Source organism: Pectinophora gossypiella, chromosome 19 (genome assembly GCF_024362695.1).
Source record: "Pectinophora gossypiella chromosome 19, ilPecGoss1.1, whole genome shotgun sequence".
NCBI classification, from domain to species: Eukaryota; Metazoa; Arthropoda; class Insecta; order Lepidoptera; family Gelechiidae; genus Pectinophora; species Pectinophora gossypiella.
The window spans coordinates 11,415,815-11,437,497 of NC_065422.1; the positions used below are offsets into that span (position 1 = coordinate 11,415,815).

A 21,683-nucleotide genomic window follows, 5' to 3' on the forward strand; every position below is an offset into this window, starting at 1 on the left:
CCAAGAATATTTTTGGAATTGCAGTAACCACAACATAGAGCTCGAAACTCGCGCGCGACCTTATGTTTATTTACGGCTACTAATGGGTTATATAAAAAAAACAAAGGATGTAAATAAAACAGTATGTAATGATAAAAAATGTATAACTAAACGAACACCTTTTATGTTTAATCTGCGTGATACATGGTGTAATTCACATTGTAAATACAAAACCAAATACTGTTAAAAATCTACTAGAGAGCAGATTCACATATAATATAGTTTGGTTTAGGATAAGTACAGACATCTATTCGGGTCGACATTAATGTTCGGTTTTTGTGAGATTATAAGATCAGTTGCTGTAATATGGAGCTCGCATGAACGAACCAACGCTCCCCGATTAAAAATTGTATTGTCTCACTTATCATGCGCGTTATGCAACATGCTACGGCTACACGTGTCATTTATTTTTTACCAGATTTTAAATGCCAAGTGGAATATGTAATACCCTTATTGGTTGGATCGATTCTGCCGTCTATACCCTGGAAATAACTATAAATATTTTATTTAGAGCGATGACATTTACTTTATGTAACTGATTTTAGAACAACGGCCTCCGTTGACCAGTGGCTGAGCGTTGAGCTCAAAATCCGGAGGTCCCGGGTTCGAATCCCGGCGGTGACATATCACAAAAATCATTTTGTGATCCCTAGTTTGGTTAGGATATTACAGGCTGATCACCTGATTGTCCAAAAGTAAGATGATCCGTGCTTCAGAAGGCACGTTAAGCCGTTGGTCCCGGTTACTACTTACTGATGAAAGTGAGTAATCGTTACATGAGCCATGTTAGGGGCCTTTGGCGGCTCAATAATAACCCTGACACCAGGATTGATGAGGTTGGTAATTCACCTCACAACCCACACGATAGAAGAAGATTGATTTTAGAATTATGCAGCAAACTAATGGTCCAACAAACAACATGATAAGAATGACAGTAGAACATAGTACATCGCCTGGTGAACCAAGAACTAACGGAGTGAAAGAGACAAAACATGTAATTTTAAGCAAGTTACGTTTTGCTGGACCATATAGTTAGTTTTAGTTTAGTCTTGACACTCGTAAATCAATGTCATTCTTCTCTCACGATAAGTGCAGGAAAGGGACAGACCTAGTTTTTTCGATTCGGCACCGTTATTTCTATTGACAGTTCCAAAACTATATCTTGTTTTCTTGCCATGCCGACCCGAACAAGTGTATGCCGCCTTTTAAATAAATCATCCATTTGCTAACAATAGTATAATCTCATTATCTCACATATCACTGTTGGTGTTGAAACATTAAACAATCACTTTGTTAACGAAGTCATTCACTAAGCGACGATATTGAGTGACGTCACATTCAACAAGCCAAAATTCCAAAAAGCAAAACTAGTATTATTATATTATTATGTGTGTTATTATTATTTATCATACAAAACAATGAACAACTTTTTGACCGACAAAAAATAAGAACAACCCGAACAAATACATGGAAGCAACGATCCGCTTGGTGTTACAAAACCTTTATATCTGCCGCAAACTAACCGACTTGCCAAAAAATGTGGTGAACTTGTGTATTTGAAGCAAATTTCAATCGAATTATTAGATAATTCTGTCGAATACTTATACGTTCACCGCTTGTTTATGTTTTATTGTTTGTATTGGTAAGGCGGTAAATCGATAAACTGGAGGTCTAAAAAGGCCACATTGAAGCAACTCATCTAAATAAGCAATACAACTATTTGACATTTGTTTACATTGCACGCTTACTTGTGTTTGCACAAATGTCAAATTGCTTCAATTTGATTGAGGCAGTAACAACGGTTGCTGAATACGGTCGCCTAGTGAACACATGTTTCGTTTCATCGTTTGAGATCATTACTTCGGTTGTACTTACAAACTAACACTTTATCCATACTTAGCCCGCTAAGCTAACCCTTTGGCACTCAAACATAATGTCTAAAGCACCATCACATTGGATGCTATCACCTATTAGTGGCGTCAACGACTGACAATAGTCGGTCCAACGCTAAAACAAACTTACGACGTTTATTACGCTAACACACGTACGGTCACGAGCATTAATATGTATACACTTTGGTACCATGTCGCATTAAGTTTTTTGACAAATTGAACTGTAAGTCTCACTAAATGTCAAATATGTTAGTGCGACAGAGTCCTAAAGTGGGTACATTATATTGCTCATGACTGTACAGTAGTATAACCGGTTTTTTTTTAAATTAGGATATAAGTCTTTATCGATTCTCGCCAATGTGGTAGTTGACTGTTTTTTTTCATCAATCTCACGTGAACACGCTGAAGTTAATATTAAATCCGTTCGAGCACAACGGTATTTGTATACAGCTGATATCGCACTAGGAACATGTGACGTCACGAGTTCCTATTGCCATTTCTTTCTATCTTTTTGATTTCGGAAGGCATCTATTTCATTTTTCTACAAATTTGAAACCTAGGGGTTAAAAAGACCACATCCAAGCCTCATCTCAAAAAGCAATATTGCTATTTGACATTTGAGTGCATTGCGCATTTACTTTTATACGCGCAAATGTCAAATTGCAATATTGTTGTTTTAAATAAATTACTTCGATGTGACTTTTTTAACCCCCGTTTTCACATTTGGCTATAATTTTTTGTTCATTTTGCAATATAAAATGGTACATTTTTCATTCTTGTCAACTACCCGAATTAATTCGATTATGATATCAGAAAGGGACATATCAAACAATTTGCATGTGTTAGAAAGAGACGCAACTAACTAACTGGACGTATACATTGCTATGTTAAAACGTTATATAAACCAGTGACTGGTGGAGAACGGCCGCATACGGTTAGGGCTTATCAAGGGCTTATATACTAAAATTCGTTTTACAATTGACAATGTCATAAATCAATAATACAAAAATAATCATGCAAACATTCTATACAGTCTTAAAATACATTTACATGATTTCAATTCATCATTAAAACGGTATATACACCTAAGTAACGATTAGTCACAAAGTAAAACGAAAATAAGCGATGTAGAAATTAATATTATTCTCAAAAATGAAATGTGTTAAGTGATTAAATCTCAAGAAGGAGTAAAGAAGTAACCTTTAGCGGTGCAAGGTAAATAAAAACAAAAAGGTTGCAATTTCAATAGCTTCAAGGAAGGCCTTTGACCAGCAATGTCCATGGTATATACTCAATTTTTTTTTCAGAAATATAAACAGAAGCAGTAGTCGTCAACCCTCAGCAGTGATGTTCGTGATGTCAAAATGTCATGGGCTTACGAAGTTGATGAGGGATTTTCCAGGCCACGTTCCTCAAAAACAATATACAGGGTGTTAGTGATATCGTAATGAAAACTTTGAGGGATGATTCACGCCATGATTCTGAGTTGATATCAAGTGGAATTTTCCGTCGCAAAAGTATGGAAGGGAAAATAATTTAAAAAAACACTAAAGTTTTCATGAATTTTCAGACATATTAACTAGTATCGTGGTCTGAATTATCCCCCTCAGTATTCGTTACGATGTCACTAAAAAAAATAGTAAAAAAATTCCTTCGTTTAACCTTCTAATTTCATGGATAAGTGGCAAAGTAACATGACAGAGAGGTGTTTACGATGTTAATTCTAACACCTAATTAGAAAAATGGACGCCATATAAAACGTGCCCTATAAAACACTTTATGCTTCTTTCTAATCAAAAAATGGAGTATAATACAAGGTCGAGAATGAAAAGAAATCAGTGATTGATTACTAAATTATAGATCTACCTGTAAAATTCATAATCAGTGACATATACAAAATAAAAACCCACATGGCAGTGTGCTAAAACTAAAGGTAGGTAGCGTTTCCATCACATATTGTACTTAAAATTAACACTCATGCAACATATAAAATTATTGTCAAATCATGTATAAAAATGCAAAAACAGTTGAGTAAATTACTCGAGCCAATTATAAGAAATTAATATTGAAACTCAATTTTAGTTTCGTTTGCAGTTCTGAAAGAATATAACATAACATCACTGTATCCCCGAAGGGGTAACAGGCGTACAATTTATACACCCAATCCTCGCCAGCTATGTTGTAAAAGAACTTAGTATTTTTATTTTTTTTTTTTAATTATTTTCAAATAAACTAGCGATCCGCTATTACAATAAATAATTCTTGGTGTACACAGAACCGGCAAACAAGGACGCGGCGCGGGTTTTTTTACGGGTTTTACGCCCTGGACACTCCATATAAGAATTTCAATCTTATCGTGTAAGTGTGAGCGAGACAGACAGTTCACGCGCGCTCCCAATACCTTCTTTCTTCCATTACTCTGTGCGTGTCACGGCCATTTAGATTAAGTAAGCCCCGGAGGTGTTGAGATAAACCTAGCTCGGCATCGAAACGAATTGTTGCGGGGCGGATAGTTAGCGTTCTATACGGGTATCATTCTTCATTTTATGCCCATACTGGTCCTGTTTACACGGCTCTGTGCGTAACAATATAAGTGCATGATTAAGGCATACTTACAAAATATTTGTGACGTAAATGCAGACCGTTCATATCAAGCTTAACATTAGTCATACTTACATCTAAATCACATATTTTATTATTATAATTATCATTTAATTTTCACCTGTTTATTCGTCGTGACCGAGTTTACTACTACGTAAATATCATGGTATCTTCCGAAGATAACCTGACTTATAGTTCCATCTACGCAGAAGCATGGAATTTTTGAAGTAATCAAAAATAAAAAAGGTATATAAGTGAATTGTTTGATGTTTTGTCTTTGATTTGATCTGTTTTTTTTTATTGCCATTCTTTATCTTCGTTCGGGGCGATCTTCAGGCCTCTCTGAAGGAAAGAATATCATTGACCCATTTCAATGTAGCATGATTAGAATGACAGCGGGACAGAGATGTAGCATAACAGAAGTCAATTAAGGAAAGGTCAGACAGGCAGTCGCTTCTGTAAAAAACCGGACCTGTCAAATCTTCAGGTTAGGTAAGCGGACACCTTATTAAACTATAGTATATCGCCTAGAGCGAAAGACACGACAGATAACTATAACCATTTTTAACCAGTAGTCTCTTGGTTAGTACGGAAGATATATCACTTTAATCATGCTACGTTGAAAGGAGTATGGTAGACATTTATGTACGTGCAATAGTCTGTTAAATATAATAAGATTAATAGACGCCTTCGCCGGTTTAGGAAACCCGATCTCCGTCCTTATTCTCGTAACACCAGTTAAGTATTATTAATATCTTTTCCCTTACTTGAAACTGGGACTCTAATTTTTAACCAGTTTCCAACAACAGGACAGAAATACAATGAGACACTTTCCAGGCTACGTTCACCAAAAACTATAGTATAGATGGCGTTGTACAGCTTTAAAGTGATAATTAGCTATTTTCTCATTACTCGGGTACATAAATTATCCCAAAATACAATGTAACGGCAAAAGCATATTATAAAAATAAATGTTGCTATAATAGAATTACGTTGCTACCTATTCTCTCTCTCTATTTAAGAGCTGCGCTCTTGTCGGTGGAGTAATCGCCATTCCTACCTATTACTTCTCTTTATTTTCATCAGAATAATAATGAATAGAAGATGTGATTGTGCCTAGTTGTAATAAAAAGGGTCATCATTTATACCCAAAAACAAAGACAAAAGATGCATAAAATATAATAATAAAAAAATATGTCTGTTATCCATGAAATTAGAAGGTCAAACGAAGATAAATATGTACAGCGCCATCTATATTGTGTTTGAGGAACATAGCCTGGAAAGTCCCTCATTTACATCCTACGGAAACCTTATTTTTCTGACAGCTGTCAAATTGGTCATCCCACATTTAACGGACTATAGCGCGTAGTAGCGTCTCATTTACTATGACACTTAAATGGCAAAAGGACGACAAATTTCACTCCCTTATTGTCTAATCAAGTTGTGAATTCCGTTTAACCTAGTGAAGCCCAAATTTCCAGACAATATTACAATGAGACTTGGATTTTAAAAGGCATCCCGGCCTTACGACCTTAAGGCAAATCTAGAATACATTGTTACAGGTCCAAAAAGAGGTTTCAGAGACTTTGTCTACCAGTTCGATTCTAAACTTACTTGTGGCACCATTTACGTAGAATATCAATACGAATATTTACAAATGTGTACACAATTTTACAATTCCTCATGCTATATCATCGTAAATTGTATGTATCTTCACGCACCAATAGGTGGAAACTAGAGAGTAGAATATCTAGATATACGACGTGACATGGGATTTTAATGGAGGCTGTGCACTCTCGGCGAGATACCCCAAGGCGTTCCGAGCGGTCAACGGAAGCAGTCTCTTCATAATGCTGCAGTTGATTATTGACGACAAAACTCACTTAAAACAAAACATACTCACTTGTTACGATGTTATTGGTTGTATGTCGCTATTTGTCTATGCTTAGCCACTTAGAGGGATATTACATCTATCCCACATTCGTTGATCATGACTTTTTATTCAAACAAAAGTCGACCTTATTATCATTGTGATCGTTATTTGTAGGGTCGTATGCTGGTCTTGGTTTTACCGTGGAAATACCACGATCACCCATAGACAAAATTATTGCCGACGAAGTTTAGAAAGATCGACCTTATAATTACTGCACTACGATTGTTATTTGTAAGGAGTTTTCTACTAAACTTCGTCGTCAATAATTTTGTCTATGGGTGATCTTGGTTTTACCGTGGTACGAACAGCATACAAGCTTAGAAATAACGATCACAGTGTAGTAATAATAAGGTAGATTTTTGGATATAAAGTTGTGATTGACGAAAAATGGGTAGATCTTAGATGTAATACCTCTCTTACACTGTTTCGTAGATAAGTTAACATAACGGTAAGCGACAAAAAGCGCGCGCCGATTTATACCTTTATAGCAATAAAGGCCTGGGACCTGTTTAATAAAACTTACAATTGTAAATTACAATAACAATTTGATGTACATTGCGGAATGTGTGATCACGAATATTTTGCAGTTTCATATTAGCTACGTAATGGACATCAAATTTTCGTTGTAATTTACAATTGTAAGTTTTATTAAACAGGCCCCAGGTATGATGGTTTGATTTTTAAGCCCCGCCCCCCGCTTTTGAGAATGTACAGCCGCCATTATATGCGTAGAGATGTCGAGGAGTTACCTACACGTATCCGTGAAACTAAAGGAATGTAGAGAAAACACTCAAAGTACCTATAATGTCAAAAATAATCAGAGACCTCAACTTTTGTTTTGGTTCAAAAATTAATGCAGCCTGTGGTCTAAAAGGGCCACGTTGAACCATTTCACCTAAAAAGCTATTTCTTTTAAAGACAAATAACATTATTTTGCTATTTATATGCGCAAATGTCAATGTGTGTGCGTTTGTGTAAGGTTGCCTGGTAGAAATTGCTATTTAGCAATAAGGCAATAATGGTGTCTTTTGTATATGTCGTTGTGCAATAAAGTATTATTGATTGATTGATTGAAATGTCAAGTAGCAATATAATCTTTTATTTGTATGCATGTGTGTCTGTAGACAAAAAAATGTTTTTATCTATCTATCTATCAATATTACTTTTTAGATGAATTGCTTCAATGACTTCTCCCGTTTAGACCACGGGCTCCATTAATTTTTGGTCCAAAACGAAAGTTAAGGGCGCTATGATTATTTCTAACATTGTACAACTAGCTATATGTAAATATTTCAAAACTTTATACTTGAACACTTACGAACACTTAAAATTGTTAGTGACTAACATTGCGTCTATTTCTTCAGCAGATATTCTACACAATTAATTCACATTTAGAGCTATATCCCATATATTATTTATCATTATCTATAACGTTACGTGGAAGGTTTTACTAACACCGAACCGACGTGCGTGTATGAAACAATTGATGCATGTGGTGGAAGCAAGAAAAGTGTTTCAGTCAGTCAGAAAAGTTTTCGATTTCGAATTTGCTTCGATGCAAATGGAATTATCTCTGCTTACACCAGTGGGAAATCGGCGTGAGTGTGTATGTATGTGTTTACTTACATTTTGAGTGTTTCCTCTCATTATTTCAGCTGAAAGACCCTACACTGATAACATTAATGCTTGCTGCACAGAACCGGCACTTTACTTTAGTACGTATAAGGCCAATCGTACTCTGGACGCGCGTTTTTCGTACGAGTTTGTCGTCATAGACAAGTATTCGGACAAAGAAATCGAAACACCTCACTAATTTATATTTTGTAAGAATATTATATATGAATATTACGAATAAAATATAAATATAATTTTACAATGGGTATTATAAGGTATTTAGATTTTAGATTTTCTTTGATGAGTAGTATATTAATACTTAATCCTTCGGTTAGATGGCGCCGGCATCGGCATAATGACGATAAAAATCAAATATCGGACATAGATCGATGGCATGGACAGGATAAGGACCCGGTGGTGTAATGGTAAACACGCTTGTCCAGGCTTGACAAGAACCGCCCGTACGAGACAGATCTTTGTCCGGTATTTTTCACTTTAATTTCCATCTTGTCTTAAGACGTTCACATACGATACAAATTCGTACGAAACCGCGTCTAAAGTGCGTTCTTAAGCGTAAACAATGAACAGGTTACGTACTAGGCCGGTTTACAACCTATCGATATTATAAATAGCAACTTTCAGCCTTAGTTCAGTGGTGCGCGATCGGGATCTTCTCCGTTTGGTCACGAAAAAATTTTGACAACCTTTCTTTTTGTGTGTCATTATAGTGTTTATTGGCTTGTCTCACTTCGTCTAATAGTTTTTTAACCACACGGTTATTAGGGGACACTTTTTCAGCCTGCCGGAGGTCCGATAAGGCGGCGTCGTAGTTTTTTAATGCGAATTGCGCTTGCCCTCGTCTGAATAGCGCTTTCTCGTTTCTAGGGTCTATGTAAAGTACCTGTAAAGTTAAATGTGTACAAAGGTTTAAAAAGGCCACATGGAAGAAAAGCAATATTGCTGCGCACTTACTTTTATATGCGCAAATGTCAAAATGCAATATCGATTTATAGATGAATTGTTTCAATGGGGGCTTTTAACACCTGGAAACCATTAATTTTGAGCGTTACATAAACATAAAGTCTCACTGCAGGCCTTCCGTTCAGGATGTGGAGCGTAACTCAATAAGTCATCCGGACCTCAGTTACGGCTACGGCGGTCAAAGTCACAAGATATTATATCTGAAGTGGTATTCGTACCGAAATTGCCATTACTTAAGTCATACCCAGGACACTCCATACAAATATATAATTCATACCGTGTGCCGCCTAACGCGTAAGTGTGAGCGAGACAGACAGTCTGCGTTCTCCACCTTACAGTGAGGGGTGAGGTCGGCGCCCGAGACGAATTGGTGCGGGGCGGAGAGTTACCGTTCTATACGTATATTATATTCTATGGCTTAGGCGGGGTTTCCACTGACGCGGAGATGGGCGGAGAAGAGCGGAGATGTGCGGATTTGATCAATCACAGCGTTCGAGAGAGCTAAAAAAGAAAGACGCTCTGTCACTCTCTCCCTCACGGTAATTGGTCGATTCCTACACATCTCCGCTCATCACCGCACAGCTCCGCGTCAATGGAAACACAGCCTTAGTTGTTAGAACTCACCTCCGTACAGCAGTTGACACAAGATTGGTATCTATCTATTTTCTTGTAGCACGCGGCCAAATTCAGGTTACACTGCAGCGTGAACGTTATCGACGTCTCGTAGACTGGAAACAAAACCACACAAGATATTTAGCGTTTAGACCAGAGGTACTCAACTTTTTTTTATATGGTCTACTAACACGTTTTAGTCATAGTGTCGCGGGCCATAAGAAAATATATTTAGTGATAGGTAGGGTAAACAAATAACAACGCTCAATGTAACCACAGATAACATAATGGAATGGATGGATGGAATGCACCCAGGCTAACGGCCTCCGTGGTCCAGGGATGTGAGGGTTGGGCTCACGATCCGAAAGTCCTAGGTTCAAATCCCGGTGGAGACATATCACAAAAATCACTTTGTGATCCCTACTTTGCTTAGGACATTACATGCTGATCACCTGATTGTCCTAAAGTCAGATGATCTGTGCCTCGGAAGGCACGTTAAGCCGTTGGTCCCAAGTTACTACTTACTGAAGTAAGTTAGTAGTCGTTACATGAGCCTTTGGCATTTTTAGCTTTTGGCATATCAGGGGCCTTTGGCGGCTCAAATGCTCAATAGTAACCCTAACACCAGGGTTGATGGGGTTGGTAATCCACTTCACAACTCACACGATAGAAGAACACCGGCAGGGTTATCTAGTTATCTATTGTTTCACTCAGCACGCGCGCAGTTTCTACTATGGGCGGGAAATGTGAAATGGTTCACAATATATTTGTAACCGTATGCAGACCACCCATATAGACCGAGCGCGCCGCATGCGGCCCGGGGCCCGCAGGTTGAGTATCACTGGTTGGTACTCCATTCATTTTTGGTCAGAAAGAAAAGTTAAGGGACCTTTGTTTATATCTGACATACTTCTCTCTCCAACTAGGTATATGACAAAATTGCGAGATAAAATATCGTCCGTGAGGGACACAGACACTCGACATATGTCGCCTAGTGAAGACGAGGCTTCGCACTTACAAGTCTCAATCTGCTCCTCGTCCTTGATCTGTTCTATTCGATCCTTGACGTAGTGCAGGTATCGAAGACATTTAGTATACTTCCGCACCGCCGCCTTGTATCTCCCGTCACCGAACAGTATGTTACCGCTGTGTTTCACTTCTCTTATGCTACGCGTTATTTGTTCTATCTGAAATTTTTAACAAAAAAAATATATTGTAAAATAGCACTTCAAGACATATTTATTACGTACAAGTCAACCACAACACGTAGACACAATACTTGTTGGCATCCCCAACAAAATTATATTTTATATTTGGGTATGGCAATACTTGCCTTCTTCTTCTTCTAGAATCTGCACACTAACGTGTATCGTGTGTTGAACTTTATAATATAAAATTAATGAAAGTGCCGTCAATAACATTGTCCGGCTGTATTATTCAATCTATTCCATCGAGAAGAGCATCACCAACACCTAGATGCCCACAATACTATTATACCACGATATGACATAGTTTCCGATCTGTTAATGACAATAGTCTCCTAGCACCTATTACATGGGAGTTAAAATAGCTGCTATTGCGAGGAGTGGCTGTATATGCTATATACCTCTTTCCACCCATTGATAAAAATATTGTGAGTTGATATACGTAATTCTTTACTTGCCGCCACTCTTGATAAGTCGTATCGGACGGTTTTACTGAGCCGCATAGTGACAGGCGACAGGAAACAGGGAACTAACTGTCATTAAAAACTCACCGCGACTACATTTTAAGGAGACTGTCCATGTATCTCTTTATACTCACACTAAGGTGATCCATGAGACGGTAATCCTCAGGGTACTCCGGCAATGTGTCGGACGTGCCGTCCCGGCAGTGCACGTCCCACTTGTCACCCACTATCTCCCCACAGTCTTCTATCACGCACTCCTGGTGGGACAAACCATAGTCACATGTATACACCAATGGTAATCAGCAACAGCGCATATCACAAATAGCGAAGGATCTTCTCTGAAGATTGGCACTTTCAGACAAAAAATGAATTATAACTTTGTTTGAAACAATTCACTTAAAAAAGGTATGGTTTGTTTATGGCATAGCCAATAAAGTTTACTCATTTATCGGCGATAGTACATACCACACTAGGCCTGCACTCTTCTCCGCTGAGTTGCTGCATCTCATAGACCAGCCCGAGCCCCGCCCGCACCCGTCCGAAGACCACATTGGTCCCGTCTAGGTGCGCACACGGCACCGTCGTGATGCAGAACTGGGAACCGTTCGTGTGAGGCCGGCCCGCATTCGCCATGCTCAGGACACCGGAGTCGTGCTGCGATTTAAATTTAGAATACGATAGTGAATATAATCGTTCACCAGTCTATCTACGTAGATTATATTCGCTGCGTCTATTGGTCGGAACCTTCGACGTGCTTCGTCCAATATCCTTACGACGTTTATCTACGACGTTGTTGGTTGAAAAGCGCGGTATTTATTATTTAGTATATATCGCGCCGCACGTGATACCTAACGAAACCGTGCAGACAATGCAGACCCCGATTGCGAGCCATACATACCACTAATTTGAAGTTTTCATCTTCGAATGTGGGACCGTATATACTTTCACCCCCGCTTCCGTCGCTAGTAATTATGTCCCCGCCTTGAATCATGAACTGTGATATAGCTGAAAATAAATATAGGCAATTAATTATTAAATAATCCCTATTGGGGCGTGCAGAGCCAGTAAGTAATCAATAGGCGTCATGCAGGCACTTTTGATTAAATAAAGAATGAGCTGTCATAAGAGGGATATGATGAATGGTGTAATAGTATGGAATTTATGATGATAAATTTGATGATGAGCCCGTCGGCCATCGCTTAAATAATAGCCCTTCACGATATAAAGGGTACAATACCCGTACCATGCCATACCAATACCATGCCCGGGATGATAAGCAGCTTTACATACATATGTATTTTATTATTTTTCGCTCCCAGTCCAGTAGGGCTAATAGTGATAAAATTGTGTCACGGTCATTTTATCAATTCTGACGATGTAATTATGTTTTGCCGATTGGTGCTAATAATGTGAACCCAAATAAGTCATGTCGTTCTGTCAAAATACGAACAAATTCACGTGGCACGCATGTTAGGGGAAAAAACAAACTTATGGATTTCGACAAAATTGATTGAATCGATCGATAATTGGCGCAGCGTGATAAACGTTGCGCCAATGGCGCGGTCCGTGTTACTCTATGCATGTATGTATGTATTCATCATTCATTTAATACAGTACCTAATTACGTAACATAGCATCACGTTGTATCTCCGAAAGGGTGGGCAGAGGTGTATAGTAGAGGCAGAAATGTAACTAAGTTACCTACCGAATAAAGATATTTTTTGAATTTGAATTTCAGTATACATCCATTCCTTGTCTATGCTATGAATCTTAGCTATGTCACCAGTGACTAATTAATTAGTTAAACTGCCATTCGCCGTCATTATACAGCTGCCTTTATATTGCATAACAGCTGCATAATAATAACTAACTGCTTTAACAAGTAAGGCTGTATGCATTGTGTAACTACTGTATGTTTTTTATGGAGTCTTTGTCAAGGACGTAGAGCAATATAATTAGATTTGTTGTTTCCTAACATAACATAAATAGCTTATATTTTCGTCCTACTGCTGGGCACAGGCATCCCCTCAACCAACCGGAGAAGGTATAGAGCAAACTTCACCATGCTGCTCTACTGCAGGTTGGTGGTGTTTTTACGGCTAATAACTGAGACCAACGGCTTAACGTGCCCTACGAAGCACGGAATCATCACACTACCACTACCTATATTACTTTTTCGGACAATCAGGCGATTCAAACCTGCAAAGTCCCAAACAAAAGACAGTCTCACAACGTGAATTCGAGAATGTCTCCATGGGAAATCAAACCCGGCCCTCCACATCGTGAGCCCGACGCTCTAACTACTATACTACGGAGGCTGTTGTTTCGTAGATGGCATATAATAAACAGACAGCCTATAAACAACCCACAGCTGGGCATGTCCTTAATCAACCCAAGGGGTATGCCACATACTCCACAAGGGTACTTCTACTGCATTAATAGTATGGTATGAAACTATAAGCATACATATCTAATGGCAAAGAAGTAATTATCATTAAATTCATCCATTATGCAGAAAGAGGATGTAAATAAAATTATATTATAAATTGTAACCCTCTCAGGAATCACCTATGTTATAATGTAAATAGGTACATAAATACATTATAATATAATTATTATATTAGGTAATGAATAAATAAATAAATAATAAATAAATAAATGTTTTATATGATGTTGTTGTCTTTTTTTTTGTATGTGGCGTCCTTTTATAATAAACTTTTCCTATTCTTTTTCTATTCTAATATATGCTTCATTGAGTGCGAAAGACAAAACATTGGCACATTGACAGGCTGCCTAATTGCTAAGCAAGTTTTGTCATCTCTCTGCAAAAAATAACATACATTACATACATATATAAACACACGCCTATTTCCTAAAGACTATGAAATTCCATTTGCTTCGATCCTGACATACTTCTCTTGCTTCCTCCACATTCATCAATCGTGTCATACACGCACGCCGGTTTATAGTAGATCTTTTCAAGGCAGTAAAGCTGAGTAAAATCTTCACTAGATACACTTCTCATCAAAAAAATCGAAACACTTCCGTTTTCATTGTTTCTGTCCGAATTTAACACAAAAAAGAATTCATACGATGAAAAAAAATACATAAATGTATAGCTGGCAGTTTGGCCATTACAGTAATAAGCGAAAATTCTAAATTCAAAATTAGAATTTCATTTGTTTATCTTATAAACGAAATGAATCACTGTTTTGAGACAAATGTGTGTTTAGGGTTGGAGTACATTTAGCGTTTAAAAACTAAAAATTGGCGCCTATCCTTAAACTTTTTGTTTTTTATTTCAATACTGTGACTTTGGGACGTCTGAAAAAAGGTTTTTTTTCTAAAACGTATGGATACTTCGCCCACAGAAGCCGCCCAAGTTGTGGCATTGCTGGATTCTGGCCTTAGTCAGCGTGTTGTGGCTGCAAGACTGCATCTAAGCCTGTCATCTGTTCATAGAGTCTATAAACGTTATCGGGAGACTGGTTTGTTTACGCGCCGTTCAGGATCTGGCAGGAATCGGGTCACTTCTGAGCGAGATGATCGATTTATTGTAACAACTTCTTTGAGAAATCGACGCCTTAACGCTTTTCAACTGCAGCAGCGGCTTCGTGTTGTACGAAGGGTGGCTGTAAGTGACTCTACAATTAGAAGAAGGTTGAGGGATCGTGGACTGGTACCGCATAAGCCAGCAAATGGGCCGAAATTAACTGCAGACCATCGAAGAGCGCGCCTTAACTTTGCACGTGAGCACCTAAATTGGTCATACCTACAGAACCGCCACCATAGCTGACCTTTTCTTCAATGCAGCATTGTGCATAGCGTTCTCCGTCTCTTCTGTAGACCTTGTTCCTTCCGTCGTTACCATACAGCATAATTTTACACTCATCAGAAAAGAGAACTTTGCTCCACTGTAGGTATGACCAATTTAGGTGCTCACGTGCAAAGTTAAGGCGCGCTCTTCGATGGTCTGCAGTTAATTTCGGCCCATTTGCTGGCTTATGCGGTACCAGTCCACGATCCTTCAACCTTCTTCTAATTGTAGAGTCACTTACAGCCACCCTTCGTACAACACGAAGCCGCTGCTGCAGTTGAAAAGCGTTAAGGCGTCGATTTCTTAAAGAAGTTGTTACAATAAATCGATCATCTCGCTCAGAAGTGACCCGATTCCTGCCAGATCCTGAACGGCGCGTGAACAAACCAGTCTCCCGATAACGTTTATAGACTCTATGAACAGATGACAGGCTTAGATGCAGTCTTGCAGCCACAACACGCTGACTAAGGCCAGAATCCAGCAATGCCACAACTTGGGCGGCTTCTGTGGGCGAAGTATCCATACGTTTTAGAAAAAAAACCTTTTTCAGACGTCCCAAAGTCACAGTATTGAAATAAAAAACAAAAAGTTTAAGGATAGGCGCCAATTTTTAATTTTTAAACGCTAAATGTACTCTAACCCTAAACACACATTTGTCTCAAAACAGTGATTCATTTCGTTTATAAGATAAACAAATGAAATTCTAATTTTGAATTTAGAATTTTCTCTTATTACTGTAATGGCCAAACTGCCAGCTATACATTTATGTATTTTTTTTCATCGTATGAATTCTTTTTTGTGTTAAATTCGGACAGAAACAATGAAAACGGAAGTGTTTCGATTTTTTTGATGAGAAGTGTATTATATATACAAAAAAGTTACCTTTATGAAATCTACAGCCTTTATAATGTAAGGGTTTTCCATAGACACCAATTCCCTTCTCTCCTGTACATAATGCTCTGAAGTTTTCTGTGGTCTTGGGCACCACATCCTTACGTAGTTCTATCACAATGCGACCCGCTGAAATAAACAACAATAGATTTTAAAAATAGTGCTGTCTTTTACTTACGATAAGCACAAGAAAAAGATAGAGCTAGTTTAGGACCTGGCAAACTAAATTAAAATTATGTTTGTATCAGCCAGAATTGGCACCAATATAACTATATTTAATTAGAAATCCAGTCTGTAGGTGCTATTGGTGTCAGTAAATACAATATAGGAACAAAGATACAACATTCTCCCAAAACTATACCTAAATAGCTTGATAAAGAAAGTTTATATTAGGATAAAGTTTACAATCCTGATATGCAGTTCTTAACACATTTGAAAGGTAAATTCTCAATACAAAATTATACCACTGCCATGATATTATCAGTCGAATTAACTTACCTTTTGTCTTTGTGACAGTAAAGGCTATTAACATAAAGGTTTAACAAGTGTACTATCACTCATTTTGATGGATGATGGAAATTTTGATGGATTTATGGCTAGTATTGCACGATTGGCTTTTGTGCCAGACTGCATAATATTGACCGAATGCTGGCTTAATGAGAATAAGTCAATACCTATCCCTAGTGATTATGCCTGTCATTTTTCGAGGAAATGCCTTAACCAGAATGATGGCATTATAATATACGTGAAGCAGTCCATAGACTGCACTGTTGAAGAGCCAGAGCCTAGAGGTGCAACTTTCTTACTATTAAAAGTTAATCCAGAGATTGCCATCCTGGCTGTTTACAGATCACCATCCTTCTATAACATTGACAGTTTTCTACTCTCATTGGAAAATATTGTAAAAACTATTAAGTCCAAAAATGTTTATATTATTGGTGACATTAATATTGACATAAAAAATGAAAATTGCGACAGAAAAAGTAGTTCTTACTTAAACTTAACTAGCGAACTTGGGTTTTTACCAGGTCATACATATCCGACAAGACTCAAAAACTGTTTAGATCACGTAATGGTGAAATCTGTGTTATGCACCAAAATAGTTGTTATGGATTCCACAGTCACAGATCATGCCTCAATATTGACAAGTATAATCTTAAAAGAAAAACAAATCAAGATTCTAGATCGTATTACTATTGAGAAAATTAATTACGCTAATGCTGTCAAATGTATTGAAACTGCTGATTTCTCATTTGTTACCAGTTTATGTGATGTTGAAATGATTGCAAATCGTTTCGTAGAAATTCTATCATCTGCCATACTAACAAACTCCCACAAAACACAGGTGCCAAGGCGTAAGAAACTTCTAAAACCTTGGATTACACCTGGTTTACTTCGTTGTATCCGCCATCGTGATAAGCTGCACATTAAAGCAAAAAGGAACCAGCAAAATGAAATACTTCAAATAACATACAGACGTTACAGAAATTACTGTAATTCGCTCCTGAGAAGGCTGAAGCGACAACATGAAAAATTGCTCTTGAAATGTGCCAAAAATAATAAGGAAACTTGGAATGCCATCAAGTGTATAGCGGATATAAACCGAAATAAGTCTTCTGCTGAGAAACTGGTTTCTGGCGAGGAACCCCTCAAATCAGTAGAATATATAAATAAATATTTTTCTAACATCGGCAGAGAGTTAGCTGATAAAATTATTAATGCGGGAGGACAACCACATCATACTCATCAAGTAAAAACCAGTATGCCAAATTCCTTTGGACTTATACCACCTGACGAGTCTGAGATAGAATCCCTCATCTTAAACCTTAAAAATGATTGTGCCACTGGTTGGGACTCTATCCCTGCCCGATTTCTCAAAATGGTGAGTCACGTGATTGTTCCTCCGCTAACTGTGCTATTCCAAAAATGCTTTGAACAAGGCCGATTCCCAAAAGCATTCAAAATTGCTCTTATTACTCCAGTTCACAAGGGTGGAGATCGAGACGTTATCACTAACTACAGGCCTATAGCTGTGCTCACTGCCCTTTCAAAAATTTTGGAAAAAATGTTAAATAACAGGTTACAAAAATACCTAAACCAATATAATATTCTTTCAAAGTCTCAGTACGGTTTTAGACCAGGCATAAGTGCAGAGAATGCCGTTAGTAATTTGGTAAAATGCGTGACTGATAAGTTAGATAACAAACAAAAATGTCTAGGGGTCTTTCTCGACCTAGCTAAAGCCTTCGATACCGTCTCGATACCTACGCTTGTGAACAAACTCGAGAGTATTGGATTAAGAAACTCTGCCCTACAAATTTATAAGGATTTTCTTATTGACCGGTTGCAAAGGGTTAAAATAAATGGTCTTGTCAGTTCGGATGCTAAAGTCACATTCGGGGTTCCGCAAGGAAGTGTTCTTGGTCCAAGTCTCTTTCTTATTTACATTAATGACTTATGTCAAATGTCATTTAGTAAGGGTGAATCAGGCCTCGAACGGGTGTCCGACTGGCTTCACAGAAACCTACTTACCTTAAATATATTGAAATCTACATATATACAATTCCACACTGTTAAATCCCCCCCAGAAGACATAGAGCTTAGAGTCCATTCATGTGAACATAAACAACATGGTCAGTGTGCATGTCTTAAAATAAGTATATCCGATTCAGTTAGATACCTCGGCATTATTTTAGATAATCGACTTGACTGGAAACCTCACATTGTAATGACTACAGCCCGTACGCGGAAACTTATTTGGACGTTTAAAAAGCTCCGACATGTTGGAGAACTGGAACTGCTACGTACGGTGTATTTTGCCCTAGTCCAATCTATACTGGGATACTGTATAGTAGCATGGGGAGGAGCTTGTAAAACTACTTTAATACAACTAGAAAGAGCCCAAAGGTCTTTGTTAAAAACGATGACCTTCAAACCATTCAGGTATCCAACTAAATTGCTTTATGAATTTTGTGAATTGTTAACGGTTAGACAGTTATTTATTCTTAATCTAATTGTGCAAAAGCATTCAGGAACTTTATATGACCCAGAAATATGTCGTGGCAAACGTAAAATTCCAAATGTACTTCCCCTTTATTTGACTCGCACTGCCTTTGCAAGACGACAATGTGAATATCTATCGATATACTTGTACAATAAAATCAATAAAAATCTTAATATATATCCACTATCAAGAAATGAATGTAAGTCTAAATTGAAAAAATGGTTGTTATCCTTAAGTTACCACGATACTGAGGACTTGTTCGTTTGAAGGTATAAAGCCGGTGCGTAATTAACTTTGAATTATAATTACTAAATAGTAATAATTACTAAAGAGTTTTGTGAGGAAAAATGATTTATATATTATGTACCTTTATATTATTATGGTTATTATATATATTGTATTATGTTTGTGTAGGTTTACATAAAACTGTATGTAAGTATGTTTAGGTTTAAAATATGATATCGTATTAATAATTACTAGCAACATATATTACTAACCTACCCCCTATGAATGTAAGTTTAATTTAATTTAGTTTTAGATTCTGTTTTTGACTTTCTGTTTTGTATATTTAAATGGGAGAAGCCACTGACCCTCGAAATACAGGTTCTTAGCCTAGTTTAGGGGTCAGAGCCTTCAAAAAATGTATTTTCTATAAGGTCAATAAAGAATTATTATTATTATTATTATTATTACTCATGCTAGAGCCACGGTGATAAATACTACGGCACACACCAAACACTTCATACATACATCCTCGTTTTACACAGACACCACACAATGACGTTATGGTACTCGTGCATCTGTGTATGTAATGTCTGACACCATATGATTCAAGTCTAAATTATGTCCGAGGGGGGTGAGGTAAGTCTAGCTCAGATGCTGGTGGGGAGCAGAGAGTTGCCGTTTTATATGTAGTAGTATTCCTTATTCTATGACTTTGGTCTTGGAATGTGTTTAACAGACTGGACAGATTTCCTGGTGTAGGGCACAGACCACCATTCACATAAGCAGAGGGGATAGGAGCATATTCCCATACACTGTTTTAGGTACAAGCAATTTTTGTTGTGGAGAACCAAGTAGCATAATATATAAAAAAAAAATCCTATATCTCAAAGCTTGCCTGGAAGAGTATATTAAATAAAAATAGAGTATATAAATAGAGTATATTTAGCTATTGTACTCTATTTCTCTTTTTTGTATTTCCTGTGTGTGCAATAAAGTATTTGTTATGTTGTAACTTTTTCTCAGATACTTTAAATAAATAAAATGTATGATTAATTGTTATGCTCATTGCTGACATTCCAAATCAGACACATTTTAGAATTAATAATAGACATTATTATGTGAGAATATCTTGTTATGGTATGCCATAGAAAGATGTTTTGTTTAAGTAAAACAAACTTTTATAAAAAACATAAACAAGGAAAAGCATAAGGGAACAAGGGAAGATTTTTGCCCTAAGAAAGATATAAACAGTGTATAGAAAAAAAAACAGTTGAACATAAGACTTGGTTTTTTAACATTACATATGCTTAGGACTTTATCCCAATTGGGGTAGTCAGAGACATCCATCACAAGATGAACTAAGTACCCACCCTACACTGAACTATCTGTTAGACCAACATGATAGGTGATAAGCCATATCGCGGAAACGCCGTGTCGCCGTTTTGTTTTATTCCAGTTAATATGTTTATTTTTAGAACAAGGATAAAGAATGCTCACTAAGACTGACAATCAATTTCAGTATAAAAACAGGGGAAGGGGGCCTCAAGATCCCATTGACCTGATTTCTGGCTCTCCCTATATTCAAGTGGGAAATATTTATTTATAACACAAAGATTAATATTGTTTATTTTTTTACGTATTAAATTTACACAAACTTATACCACAATTTACACAAAGTTTACAAAGAGATAAGATAATTTACCAACAAAAAAATATATCTTAGATCCTGAGATTTCTCTTTGTTAATCAGAATTTACCTTTGTTTAAAGAGAGTATCTGTATTGATTAAAAAGTAATTATGACGTGTCGGTCACACAGGACAGAGAAACAGTGGGCTTTTAGGTAAACGATGCAACTGTTGCATTGAATTAATTATGCACCTGACAACCCAATGGCCTTGCCCCTATGAACTTCTGCAATATAAACAACACAGCCATAAAGGAACTACTTATAAATGAAATTTTGTTCAGTAATACTCAGAATTAATGAATATACAAACCTTTTTCTCCATCTATTGAAATATCTAAGAAAACCATCGGGTTTCTTTGTTGGGTTTGGATTTCCGACACCATATTCAAAAATTAAGTGGAATGCTACAGCTATATTATCTCAAAAAGAAAAATACCGAGTGGCCACAACACTTAACTCGCTCGAAACGATAAATAATCACGAATTAACATAGCATTTCACTAAAAACGATTTCAAAAACAAATGAAGATCCATCCACCAGAAGCGGAAAGTTATTATTTATTTTTCTTAATTATGTTTTTATGTGTTTCTGGCTTGATTTCCTGGTTGATAAGAATTTTGTCTAAACTTGCTTATGTACTCGATCAAATTTCACTGTACTTTTGCAATATATAATTTTCTAAAATATCACAACAGCACAACTTTCATTATCTATT

The 21,683-nt window shown here is 37.1% G+C and overlaps 1 protein-coding gene across 2 annotated transcripts; it reads right to left on the minus strand.

The window, feature by feature from the left end:
• Positions 1–110: 110 nt before the first annotated feature.
• Positions 111–21,680, minus strand: LOC126375696 (peptidyl-prolyl cis-trans isomerase D). Of its 2 annotated transcripts, XM_050022791.1 has the most exons (9): positions 21,278–21,680; positions 21,036–21,191; positions 16,041–16,178; positions 12,240–12,346; positions 11,807–11,995; positions 11,476–11,598; positions 10,691–10,859; positions 9,685–9,788; positions 111–8,980 (listed from the first exon to the last, which is right to left on the minus strand). In XM_050022791.1, the coding sequence occupies exons 4-9, from the start codon at positions 12,330–12,332 to the stop codon at positions 8,729–8,731; spliced, it is 930 nt and encodes a 309-aa protein (XP_049878748.1). In that variant the 5' UTR covers positions 12,333–12,346; positions 16,041–16,178; positions 21,036–21,191; positions 21,278–21,680; the 3' UTR covers positions 111–8,728. The 2 variants fall into 2 exon arrangements, with proteins under 2 accessions (XP_049878748.1, XP_049878747.1); XM_050022790.1 differs by lacking the exon at positions 21,036–21,191.
• Between the last annotated feature and the right edge of the window lie 3 nt (positions 21,681–21,683).

Bases quoted from the DNA above. Each gene is read 5' to 3' on its own strand.
- LOC126375696 (XM_050022790.1), bottom strand. From the start codon at position 21,350: ATGGTGTCGGAAATCCAAACCCAACAAAGAAACCCGATGGTTTTCTTA. The intron at 11,996-12,239 runs GTATGTATGGCT...TTTAAATCGCAG, and splicing joins ATGAAAACTTCAAATTAGTG to CACGACTCCGGTGTCCTGAG. The intron at 11,599-11,806 runs GTATGTACTATC...TTGTCCCACCAG, and splicing joins AAGAGTGCAGGCCTAGTGTG to GAGTGCGTGATAGAAGACTG.